Raw genomic sequence first — 13,075 nt, 5'->3', positions numbered from 1 at the left:
ATGCACTGGTTTAATTTCATATTGTACGTGTGTGATATATATATTATATACAGAACAATACTATTATTGGGCCCTATTCATTAAGGATTTTTGCCATAGGCACACAATTCGAGGAACACTTCAAGGATTTAGCCACTGGCACAAAATGGAAACCCCTTACTGAAGAGGGCTCTATCTTTGGGAAAGGTCAGTAGTGTTTGTTACTGCTTTTTAGTATAATATAGCCCCGTACCAGTGTTTTAGATGTGTGTTGTAGGTCCCTTGGCACTCTAGTAGTTAAAAAAGCTAATTTGTTTATGTGAGAGCGTGGTGGTGGGAGAGGAAGACGTTACGCACTGAAAGCATGATGCATTTAAAGGGTAGAATAGAGATAGCACACAGAACATATTTTTAACACACTGCGATATGTGGATACCAAGAAAAAAAAAAAAAAATTATTCCACAGCAGCATAGCTCAGATTATCAGGAATTATGTCATTTAAAAATAGTCTTGTTTACCATTTTATATACATTTTAAGGACACTTTTGATGCTGGTATTAATGAGTTGCTAATGTGATCTGTAATAATTTATTTCCAGACATGTACACGGTGTGCATATATATATATATATATATATATATATATATATATATATATATATATAGATAGATAGATAGATAGATAGATAGATAGATAGATAGAAAATATATAATATAAATTAATTTCGTGCAGAACTGACACTTTTTATTTATTCTCCTTAATAAAACCCAAACATATCAAGGTTTCAAATATATATAATATGTTTATAACCAAAACAAAGTGCATGCGCACAATAAGGGGTTTATATACCACTGCTAGAAAATGAACCCTAATAGTCACAAAAATAATCTATCCTATTATCACACTGGCAAACACTAGATATTTATGGCCGACTGATCTGTGTTTCGAGGTCTGTAGTTTAAATAAATAAATAATTTCTAAATTACAATTCTGCTTAAAAAAAATGTAAGTGTAAAAAAAAGCAAAGTGTTTTAAGTATGTTTTTTTTTTTTTTTAAATAGCTAATTTGCTAAACGGTATCTTCCATCTGACAGAAAATAATCCAATCAGTAGCCTCAATTTATGTGGCGTAAATTGCTTACTGCATCCGGTGAAAGGATGTGTACAGATCCCCTGTAATTAACGGCAATCCGTTTCGTTAACACTTTGACTGCTGAGCTCAAAGCATCTTCTATCCAATGTTCCCTCTATGGTGAACAGCCCTGCGTTACATGATTGCCTCATATTGTACTCATATAGTACTTATCTGCGAAGAATCCTGTATTAACTATTTCGGTGCATGTAGGGATTACACCGATGGGCATTTGTATCAAAACAGAACGGGAAAAATTCTGGGCCGAATGCTAATTCTTGAGCAATCTTCGGGAACATTCCATTAGTTTCTATGGTAACTGACTCCGATTTAGCCCTTCATCACTGAATTGCTCCAGTTGGCGTGATAAAGATGTGTTCCTTGACATTTTCTGGCACCGAAGGGGTTAGTCGAGATCCCACCACGGTTAAGGCATTGTGCTGGCCCCCTGCCTTTGTCTAAGACATTCCCTTTGTCCTCCGGCCATCATGCACGAAAGAAAGTCTATTATTATCAAAGATACATTATGATCATAATTGGACTCTGCAGATAAATAGCGTTTTCCTTATATCTGGTTTTTATGCGCTTTACAAGTTCGCCTTGAAAAGCTGCCAGTCTGGTGGTGACATTGAACAAGGACTGTGTGTTATCAGCGAAATACACGTAACCAGCAGAATTATTTTGATTCTGCTGCCTGTGCGCGTGAGACGGGTTATTTTTACCTTTTGATCCCCGTGGATTGTATTATCTTAACCTTAGAATTACTCTGCTGACTCTTCTGTATGCACATCTGCCGCTGCTTCCTCCGGCGTGACGTACTTACCTGCATTATTCATGAGAATAGCTACCATTTGTGAGGCAGGCTTTCTGTAATGGCTACTGCGCAGGCTTCCTATACGGCCGGAAATCCCATATAGTGCCGAGACAAAGCTTATTGATATGCACACTTTATAGAACCTATACATTGATTACATACAGCATGTAAATAAATACATTTTAGGGACAAGGTACCCTGTATCACAGTTTTGGGACATCTGTGTAACCTTTATCAAAAAAAGTTAATTGCTGATAATTTGGCGCATAAATTCAGGGCTAAGTAAACTGATTTATGTATCGAGAAGTTCTAGTATACGTCCCAATGGTTTCCATGGCGATTGCTCTATATGTAGAATCTTTCCCTAGAATATTTCTTTATACAACCCCTTATGTTCCTCAGTTATTGTCTTTATTTTAATAGGGTCAAGCACATTAACAAATCCAGTTATTCTACAATTTATCTAGTATCACCGTTTTAAATTCATCAAGAATGGCTGTTTGCTAAGAAAAAGTTATAATGTATGTAGTTTAAAGCAATGGGAATATTACTTTTATTTGAGAAAAAGTACTATTTGGTTAGTTTTATCTCTGTGTGTCTATATTGTATAAACTTAACATGTTGTACCCATGTTTGGGTTATATACATGTAATGGATTCACTGGCCATTAGCATAGAATATATTATTTAAAAATGAATTAAAAATTAGGACAACATTCACAAAGAATTCTCTGCCTAACAAGTTAATATGGAGTTTAGGAGCACTTTAAGAAAAGCAAGGTCACACAGTTGGTAAATATTGTTTGTTTAAAAAAAAAACAATTTATTATAAACTGTGATTTTTTTTTTTTTATTCATGAGCAAAACTACTGCATTTGAAAATGCCAGATGATCTGGTTTGCATATAAACTTTTAAGACATATAATGTTTCATGTGAAATAGTTAAAATTTGCTGAATTGCTACTTTTAAGGACCCTTGATTGATGGATGGCGGCAGCAGCAGCGCTCTAGTAGTAAAAATGCGTAACCTTAGTTTGCTGATATGTGCATATTTATCAGGGACACAGAGAAAAGCTGGTAACAGTATTTCAGGGAAATATTATGTAATATTGAAGGCAGTTTTCCTGCAAAAGCATTTTTAAAGAATGTTCCATATTGAGATTTTCTCAGTAGAGTTAGTGTCTTGTGTCCTTGCTATGATATGAAGAATGCCGGGGGTTTAAGATCCCGTTTCTCCTTGATGAACATATGTTAATGAAAATCACACACTGCCCCGTGAAATGATCGGTCCTTAATTCTTCCTGTTTTTATTCCCATCTAGGACAGAGTCTCGGGTATGGATTTGTTAACTACATTGATCCAAAGGATGCAGAAAAAGCCATTAACACTTTAAATGGACTTAGACTACAAACGAAAACCATTAAGGTAAGAAGGCGCTTGAGCTTTAACTCCGTGGAGATTGCATTTGATGGAAATATTATTGCTTCTCAGAAAGCATCTCATCACCGTAATGAAAATTCTGGATCGAAAGCAAAAATTCAGGATTCACTTGGCCAAAACCGAAAATGAGCCGCCCTTTAATAAATAAATAAATAACCACACTTTTATTAAAAGTAAATAACACACAAAAATTTTACAAAAAATTTTAATAACAATATTAATATATATATATGATTAGTTGAATGTGGTTTATCAGTGGCCTGACCACACTGTTTTCAAGAGATCTGTATATCCCAAACTCAACAATATAACAATATACAGAATAAGTATGTGGACACCCCTCTTAATTATTGAGTTTAGGTGTTTAAGCTACAACCATTGCTAGCAGGTATATAAAAAGCACATAAGTAGCGACACACATTGGCAGTAGAATGGGTCGTACCAAAGATCTCAGTGAAATTAGAAGCATCTAAAAGTAACAACAGCTCAGCCATCAAGTGGTAGACCATGCACACTCACAGAGCGGAGCCTTTGAGTACTGAAGCGTGCATCGCGTCAAAAATGGCCTGTCTTGTGTATCATCAATCACTACAGAGTTCCAAACTGCCCTGGGATGTCCGACAAGCTCATATAGGTGTGATGGTCAGGCGCCTACAGATCAATTGGGGACAACACAGCACAATAATAAGAACAAGGAAGATCTTATAACGCAGAGGTGTAGGTAGCATTTTAGCTGCTTCTGATAAGCCAGCCTGAAGCAGGGTTTAGGCTCAAGAACTGCTCAAGCTCATGTAGACTGACCAAGCTCTATTTGTGTAGGAGCTTGCAACCCATACACCTTTCTCTATTTTTTTTTTATTGGATCAACCAATTCTTCCTCTTATATTTTTAGGTTTCCTATGCTCGCCCCAGCTCTGCATCAATACGTGATGCTAACTTGTATGTGAGCGGCCTTCCAAAAACCATGACACAAAAGGAGCTGGAACAATTATTTTCACAGTATGGACGTATCATCACCTCAAGAATTTTAGTGGATCAAGTCACAGGTATCGCTTGTTTCTCAAGGAAAGCAGAAAATTAGATCATTAGTGTCTAATGAGGTTTCATCATGGGAATTACTTTTTATGTTGGTTGCCATGCCACGGACTCTGCTGAATAATACTTATTTTGTTGTGAGACTTAAAACACGTTTTTAAAAATATACAGACCCTTAAAAAAAGAGGTCTGATGCATGCGGGTGAATAGTTATTACTCCGTAAGAGAGGGTAAATATTTCTTTTTTAAATTATACAGAAAAAACATTGAACCATTTAAAAATAATTAACATGGGAAATATACCATTTCCTGTGATGTAATGATTATATAAATATAAGTTTAAAAGGTGTACACCTACCAGTGAGTGTTAAAGACCTTAAAAACCATCATGAGGAAGGGGGTTTATAAATAAGGAATCTTTTTCTTTGTAGGTGTGTCCCGGGGAGTTGGGTTTATCCGTTTTGACAAAAGAATAGAGGCCGAGGAAGCCATAAAAGGCCTAAACGGACAGAAACCGAGTGGAGCCACCGAACCAATTACTGTGAAATTCGCCAATAACCCAAGTCAAAAAACAAGCCAAGCCCTACTCTCTCAACTATACCAGTCTCCCAACCGGCGTTACCCAGGGCCTCTACACCATCAGGCACAGAGGTTCAGGTAAATATTAGCACGTGATCCTATTGGCAAAAACAAGAACACGTGATTAAGGAACGCCTAAATTCTTGTTAAGGCATTGTACATGTACCTAATTTTGCATTACATCGATATAATGGTTTGAGAGTAGAGATTCATTTGAATTGATACAATATGTCTCCCTTCAAGAATAATAAACGTGGATAGATGTTGCGTTTATATCATACATACTGAGAGAAGCCATGAACGCTTTGTCAAAAAAACATCCCGATATTACTTTAATTTGAGTTTCAATTACATAGAGATAGAATCACTAGGCTACCCTAGGGCATGGGAGCAGAGGCTACCTACAATCCACGAGGCAAACGGGAATTGAGTGTATATCGCAGGGGCGTCCAACGTGCGGCCCTCCAGCTGTTGCAGGACTACATCTCCCATACTCCTCAGCCAGCCCCTTAGCTGAAAGAGCATTATGGGAGATGTAGTCCTGCAGCAGCTGGAGGGCCGCACGTTGGACGCCCCTGGTATATGGGTACTTTAATTTGATACCTGATTCTCTTGTATATCAAATATATCTCAAAACATGTCATGCCTTCTACCAGCCATATCTAACCGCATGACATAGGCCGCTATAGTACTTTTTCATTTAAATATGTTTCTACTTGCCAACTTGCAAAAGTCATTTAATACAAATTCGGTTAGAGTCTCGTTGAATGCCCAAGGATGATAATAACAATTTTGGAAGCTCAATACTGTACATATAGTTTTTTTTGGAATAAATGTAATAATGATTTTAAGCTTTAGGCAGGAGAATCTTGTTATCTGAGATGCTTAAACCAACGTCTTTATCTACAGTGGGTTAATTTGTGAAAATATTTCTTGCGGAGAGTATAAACATATAAATAAGACAATATTAAATATTTAATTTGAGAAACACATTTCCGACCAAAATATTGTTTGCAACAGCATCAATGGGTCATTTTTGCAGCATGGAAAAAGTTAATTTTGCTGATGCAAGAATGATCACTATTTTATTCTATCGGTGAAAGAGAAGAGTAAAATGGTATACTCAAGGGTAGCTCCTTATCTCTGTATAAGGTAAATCGATTATTCACTGAAAACTGCTCAAAGGCCCATTTTATTCAAGGCTGAGAACTAATCTTCTTGCCAAGTTTCAGGGGGTATTGATTAGTTCTCGTCCGATATTCTCTTGCGGTGGATCTGAGAGCTGATGGGCAGAGCTGGGAGGGTGAAATCTGTTACTTGCAATCATTTTTAATGTCTGTGATTGCAGAGACTGTTAGAAAAAAAAAAAAGATTAATTATTGCTTGCTTTTCTCTAAATGCATAACTATTTTTAGCGATCCTTCGAAAATCTTAAAATGAGAACTAAAGCAAGAATACCGCCATGTTTGTTGCAAGCTCCTAAATGATCTTTTATGATTGAGCTTCAAAAAATGCCTACTTTGTGGAGCTAGAATTCAAAGTATTTTCAGACAATAATATTGAGGGAATCTCACTAGTTAAATGTAAAATTATTGTTTCTATTGAATTATAGGAACATTCCTCTCTGAAGCAGCAGTTTTGAATGGCCTACAGCTAAATTTTTTTTTATTGTAAATAACAGACTAAAATAATTTCAATTAAAATTAAATATCTGCTACTTAGCGACTACAATAAACATTACACAAAATCGCATTCCACTCTATTTGTTAAGGTCATTCCCTTAATCTAGAAAATTCATATGAAAATATATAAAATGGTTGTTCTTATTTTAGACATAAACTGTACTTATGGAGAGTAGCAGCCATCCTTGTCTTTGATAAGCCAGAGTCTTTGGTAAAAGCACCCCAGATTTAACAACTTGCAGTGACAACAAAGAGTTGTGTTGAGTTCCCCATTGCCCTGCGGTAGTGGAGTGAATTCATTGGAGTGAAGCGTTTTTGTGTCAAAGTGTATGTGGAGCAACACCTTGGCAATCTGGGATAAAAAAGAAAGTTATAAAGGCTATTAAAAGAATATTTCACATGACAATGGCATCAAGTGGGTGTCCACCGGTAGGACACACTAGTAGGACTGAACTATGTGTCAGTGACCTTGCCTGGTCATTGATTTCCTGTACTTCTAGGGTGGAATTTTTAATAATAATAAAAAACTCCTTCTTCATGAGACTAACACACAGAAAGTATTCATTTTATACACCATCTCAGCTGGGAGGGTTTTCAGAACATCTTATGCTGCTTGACTGACTCCTACACGCTAGAGCGCTAGGACCTTATTTAAGTGGTAGAAGATTTGTCTTTCTGTTGAAGAGGGACATCATTAATAACAGCTCCATTGAGCTCTCTTACCATCTGTAAGACATTAACCCAAAGACACTCCTTCTCTTTCAGGCTGGACAATTTGCTTAATATGGCCTATGGCGTTAAGAGGTAATTAGAATTTCACAGAATGCCAGATGTCCATGTTGGCACAGATGTGCTGCTACAATTTATTTCTTTTTGTGTGTTTTGTTATTTATTTTCAATTCACTAACTTTATTTGTTATTTTTTTTATTTAATTACTCTTTTTTTCCCACCAGCATGCAAGATTCTGTTCTTTTTAGTTGGGACTTTTGTTTCTTTGAGGACGCAAATACATTGTGCATTTTTTTCACCGTTTTCTTTTATTTACAGGTGGGCTCCAGCCAATTAAGGTGCAACAGTTATACCGATTGGGTTTCATTTATACTTTATTAGCGTAGGGGATTTCACAGGGGTATTTTGAATCTAAAAACTACCGAATTCATAAAATATTTCTTTTAATCTGTGAAGCAATGGCGCATACCAATGATTGTAAGGATTTGCAAATTGTAATTGCCAAAAAGAACATAGAAAGAAATTGATGATAATACATTGATGAAATAATTGTATTAATACATATTGAAACAACAAAATTATCCCAAAGCAGAACACTTTGTTGAGTGACGATGCCTGGCTTCTATCATAATTCTATTTCATTACTATATAGACCACCGATGCAAGACAGATTCTGTTGAAAGCCATGGAAATCAGATTAGCAGATACCATGGAATTCATGCAAAAACATCTGTAGAGTCAGAAAGGTAGAATAATTACCAGATGGAAATTTTATACTGAATTCCGTACACGCATTGGAGAGAAAATGTAAATGATGCATAAATTAACCTGCTTGCTTTAATTTATTGTGAAGGTTGCCGTCATATAATCATTTATTGATTTATATAGGGCCATAATATTATATTGCACAGTATAATTTTTTAATAAAAAGCCTCCCAGCAAAATTATATCTGCTTTAATTCACCGGAGTTCTACGTTTTTGGTCGCAAGTAATATGGAATAATCATCATGGCTTCATGCACCTTAATTGGCCACGGGCTTTCTTATATTTGCAGGTTTAATGACTATAAATGTTTTATATAGTTGTTTGCTATTGTATCCAGTAAATCGTATTAACATGTGTGTATTAGAAATGTGTCCCTTTAAAGTTTAAAAATAGGTTAGATGATATAGAAGCAGATTGAGCCGGTAGGAAATTGCTCAATTGTTTTTTCTTACCATCAAAATGTAAGTTTATTTCTTAATGAGTCATTGATTTCCTATCGAGTTAGTGAATTTAACCAAATAAGTATTCTTTTTTCTGGAAGCTGACAGCAAAACAGACCCATTAAATTTGGCTTCATCACCTAATCAGCCATCTGTTCTAATTATTACCTGGATAGAAACAGTTGCAGAATAGCTGTTTTGACAAGGAGGCAAATTAATCTTTCTGAATCAATCTCCATCCGTTGCTTTCACAATCACACTGGTTAGCATGGTTGGGAAACTTACTAGTCCAGTAAGAACGGGCATATGATGTTCTTCTAAGGATCTATGACTCGTAGACACCAGAACACTAGATAGCAATACAATGTTCTCCTTGGAGAGAGGACAAGTAATCTTCCATGGTTCCATATATAATTAAGCTTTAGTACCCTACGGAGTGGTTGCCTTACTTTTTTAGTGTGAATTTAATACATGGAAGTTACTTACATTTCTGGTGCAAATGATTTAATCAGTCTCCCAAGTCATTTCTAAATTTAAACAAGAGAGAAACAGATACCTAATCCCCTGGGTTATTACCAGAGAGGAATAGATTTTTTTTAAGAGCTCTGAGAAACATAATGTATAATGCTACACTTTGTTTACAGCTAGTGGAACGCTAACCACTGCCATTTTCATGCCTTACTGCACCTACAAGTCAATCCAAGAGTACGTTTAAACCAGAGCTCCAAAACTGTTTGGTGTCAGGCTTCTGGAATAGAAAACAGAATTATATCTACCACGGGTAGCCAGCAGATAGCTCCATAGATATTGTGGAACTACAACTCTCACAATGCTCTTAGGATGATCCACAAGGCTAGTTGGGCATCATGAGAGTTGGGCAACATATGGTTGCGCACCTGTTGGCTACCTCTGATTTACCCATTGTGATTGTCACATAGAGTTTCATTTAACTTACTGCCCCATTCCATGAAATTATTCCACCCAACCTCAGATGAAGTGTAGTCAGAGAGGTGTGCATGCGCTATTTACTAACTCGCAAATCTCATGTGGCTTTAGTTACGCTGAGCACCTCTCCAACAACACTTCCTTTAAATATGACGTTGGGAGCAAGAGCATCACAAAGGAAGCCAAGAGGTAAAACAAAAATCTCTTTATCTCACCAATTATACTTGTTTTCTTTTAAAGTTTATTGAGACTATGTTGACTTTTGTGTTCTGATAACATGCCCACAAAATCTGGGAGGCAGATTTACTTTACTTAAAACATAGCTGGCCGCCCAGCTGGTAATGATAGGACACAAAAGTAGTTCATAAGGTCAATGGGCATCTTGTAGACATTCTGTGTAATATGCCAATTCTCTTTGTTTAAGTTCTTCTTATTCTTTGAACTTTGAAGTTTTTTTTCATCATAACAATTGTGTCATGAGTGTTTAACACATCGATTCTTTTCCTTTTGCCACTTTATCCTTAACCCTGTTGTGCTGATTTTAAGTTTCACAATGCTGACTGCGTTTTTTTTTTCTTTTTCTTAATCTAGGTTTTCTCCAATCACCATTGATGGTATGACAAGCCTGGTGGGAATGAACATTCCTGGGCACACGGGTACCGGATGGTGCATCTTTGTGTACAACCTCTCTCCCGACTCAGACGAGAGCGTTCTGTGGCAGCTTTTTGGCCCATTTGGTGCAGTCAACAATGTGAAGGTTATCCGCGATTTCAACACCAACAAATGCAAGGGATTTGGCTTTGTCACAATGACCAATTACGACGAAGCAGCTATGGCTATCGCCAGCCTTAATGGATATCGCTTGGGAGACAGAGTTTTGCAAGTTTCCTTTAAAACCAACAAAACCCACAAGTCTTGAATTTCTAATCTATCCACGTCAACCAATCTATTCACGAACAAAATGAAGACGAACAAAATAAACTCTCAATGGCTTATAACCAACCATGGACTTTATAAGCCGATGTTGCCTAAGTATTACCATTGGATATCCTGTGATAAACCAGAAAGGATTTTATAATGCTTAGAAAAAAAAAAATAACAAAAAACTTTGATGCATTGAATGTTCTTTCATAGCTGTCGTTGTTGAATATAATATACATAGATTACAATGAGCAGGGCTTTTTTAACCCAGCCGGCTAGTTTTACGCCTTCCTTGAAGGTGGCTGTTTTTAAGATGACCATGAGTTCATTTGAAGAATTAAAAAAAAAAAAAAAGATTTAAAAAAAAACTTGAAAAAAAAACAATTTTTACAAATATAACACAATAAAGAAAAGAAAAAAATGTTTTTTTTCTTTTCTTTTTTCAGCTTTCTTTTCTGTTCACAAAATGAATCCTTTCAGATTGGTGACTCACTTCCCCGCTCCTTTCCAGTAACCCTTTAAGTGCAGGAATGTAGCAAAGGTTCCATAACTCAAAGGGTTACATGAAAAAAAGAAACAATATATTTTCGCAAAAAAGAAAAAGAAAAAAAAGGGAACAGAAACAAATTACTTTTGCAATGAATTATATTGTTTCTTGGGTTTGTTACTGAAAGGAGAAATCAGAGGGGATCACAGGGGGTCCGAAAACCTGATGACGCAAAACAATTTAAATAAACGAACAATTGTTGCCAAAGAGTTGGTCTCTTTGCTGAAAATGGGTTTCCAGAAAAAAAAAAATCTATTTTTATAAAAATATAAAGAATTTTTACAAGAGAATCTGGATTTGAGAAAAAAAAAATAAAATAATATTTTGACTGGCTAATTTAGGGGAAATTGACAACTTTGTCATTCATACTGCACTGGTATCTTTTTAGAGAACAAGATATGTTTTAAATTGGATTAGTAGAATGTTTTTTGAGAGATGGGTTAAAAACGGTTGATCTTCGTATCTTTTTCATAGCATGTTGCAAACAATCTTATTGGACAAGGGAAAGTGTTCTTCACGAGTCCCCAAAAACCACAGTCAAAACCCAAAAAAGCAAGAGGTGCATTGCTAGACAATTTCTTTTCTTTAAGTCATCAGTACGGGATATCAGCAGAACAAAAGAAAACTCAATTTTTCTTTCTGGGGAGGGGGCAAAAAAAAAAAAACTTCCTTAGTTTGAGCAGTAGGTGCTACAAAAATCATTGACATAACTTAGTATCATAGTTAAATGTAATGTGTTTAGAAGCAAGAATAATTTCCTTTCAATTTGTTAAGGGTTTTCAAGTTCACTTTAAAGCCCAATCCAATATATCTGGGCTGCGTTGGCACATTTTAAAACACTGTTTTATGTTGCTTGCAACACCTTATTTGATTTAATTGCTAATGTAATGCATTCAGCCAATATCAAATATAGCAGGTTTGGCTAGTCTATTTATTTGTTTACTTAAACTATGGGAAGATGCATATTATTGTGTCATTTCTTGTGTGTGTACGTGTATATATAATATAAATATATATATATAAAGTTATTTTTTTTCTTTCTGTTAATTTATTATTAAGTTGTACTCTTTTGCTAGTTCTGTTTGTATATGTCTTAAAATGTTTTCTTATTATACTTGATTGACAAGCGTATCAAGGTAACTTGTGTAGAAATATTGTTTGATATGTTGTCATGTTTGTCGTGAATATTTTTTCCTTAATGCACAGTAGAAACAACAACAAAAAATTAATAATAATAATAATAATAATACTGGGTCTTTATTTAAATCCTTTGAGTACCAGAGGGGACGATTAATGTTGACAACGCATTTGTCGACCCTTCCGACACCCAACAAAAATGGGTTAATGTTGTTCTGATGGATACGAAAACAGAGCTATGGGAACATAAAGATGGAATGGGCAGCTCTCCCACATCCAGTGCACTGATAATTTTAGTATGTTCGTGCTCTGTACCGTTCTATATTTTAAAAAAAGAAAACAAAATAAAAAACGTTCTGCTCTTCCCTGAGTACTAGAAAAAGTTACTCGCTATGCATAATCTAGTTGATAGTTACAATTTGCTATTGCTTTTTCTTGTCTTGTTATATCAAATCTTTTCAATACAAGTTTAGTCTTAATGGTAATAAAACGTTGTTATGGTTATATATATAATGTGCTTATTTTGTGTTTTTATTTTTCTCAGTTGCACCTATGGAATGAATGTAAACATTTTCATTTCAGGAGGGTTGGTAATAAACACACAAAAAAAAAAGGAAACAAAGGAAAATAAAAAGGAAATGGAGTGTTATTTTCAGATGCGGTCGCATTTAGAACAACCAAGATGCTCTATAGAGACCTAGGCAGCCCCCTATACCTCCTTAACACAATAATAATAAGGTAATCAAACTTTTTTCTGCGTTTATAGATACAGCGGATGTTACAGATACCCGGATCTAATGTCGTTATAACAATGGGGAATTGAGAGTTTAGAGATATGACATCATAGCACTTGCACTATGGCATCATGAGTGAACTGTGATATAATTCTGTTGCATTGAAGGCGTGGACATCATATTGCATTATGCAT

The 13,075-nt window shown here is 35.5% G+C and overlaps 1 protein-coding gene across 9 annotated transcripts in view; it reads left to right on the top strand.

Moving 5' to 3' along the window:
* ELAVL4 (ELAV like RNA binding protein 4) overlaps window positions 1-12,660 on the top strand; it is a 39,248-nt gene extending 26,588 nt beyond the window's left edge. For 4 of the 9 annotated variants that reach the window (XM_053470188.1, XM_053470187.1, XM_053470193.1 and 1 more), the window contains exons 3-9: window positions 100-186; window positions 3,247-3,350; window positions 4,258-4,411; window positions 4,832-5,057; window positions 7,427-7,465; window positions 9,654-9,731; window positions 10,134-12,660. In XM_053470188.1, the coding sequence (XP_053326163.1) occupies window positions 100-186; window positions 3,247-3,350; window positions 4,258-4,411; window positions 4,832-5,057; window positions 7,427-7,465; window positions 9,654-9,731; window positions 10,134-10,461 (1,016 nt within the window). In that variant the 3' untranslated portion in view covers window positions 10,462-12,660. The remainder of the gene's footprint in view (window positions 1-99; window positions 187-3,246; window positions 3,351-4,257; window positions 4,412-4,831; window positions 5,058-7,426; window positions 7,466-9,653; window positions 9,732-10,133) is intronic. The other 5 variants (XM_053470190.1, XM_053470189.1, XM_053470195.1 and 2 more) reach the window with 5 other exon arrangements.
* Window positions 12,661-13,075: the final 415 nt, after the last annotated feature.

The sequence above is a fragment of the Spea bombifrons genome, chromosome 6 (genome assembly GCF_027358695.1).
Source record: "Spea bombifrons isolate aSpeBom1 chromosome 6, aSpeBom1.2.pri, whole genome shotgun sequence".
NCBI classification, from domain to species: Eukaryota; Metazoa; Chordata; class Amphibia; order Anura; family Pelobatidae; genus Spea; species Spea bombifrons.
The sequence above is the reverse complement of the archived record's forward strand: the minus strand, read 5'-3'. Positions and strand labels throughout refer to the sequence as shown.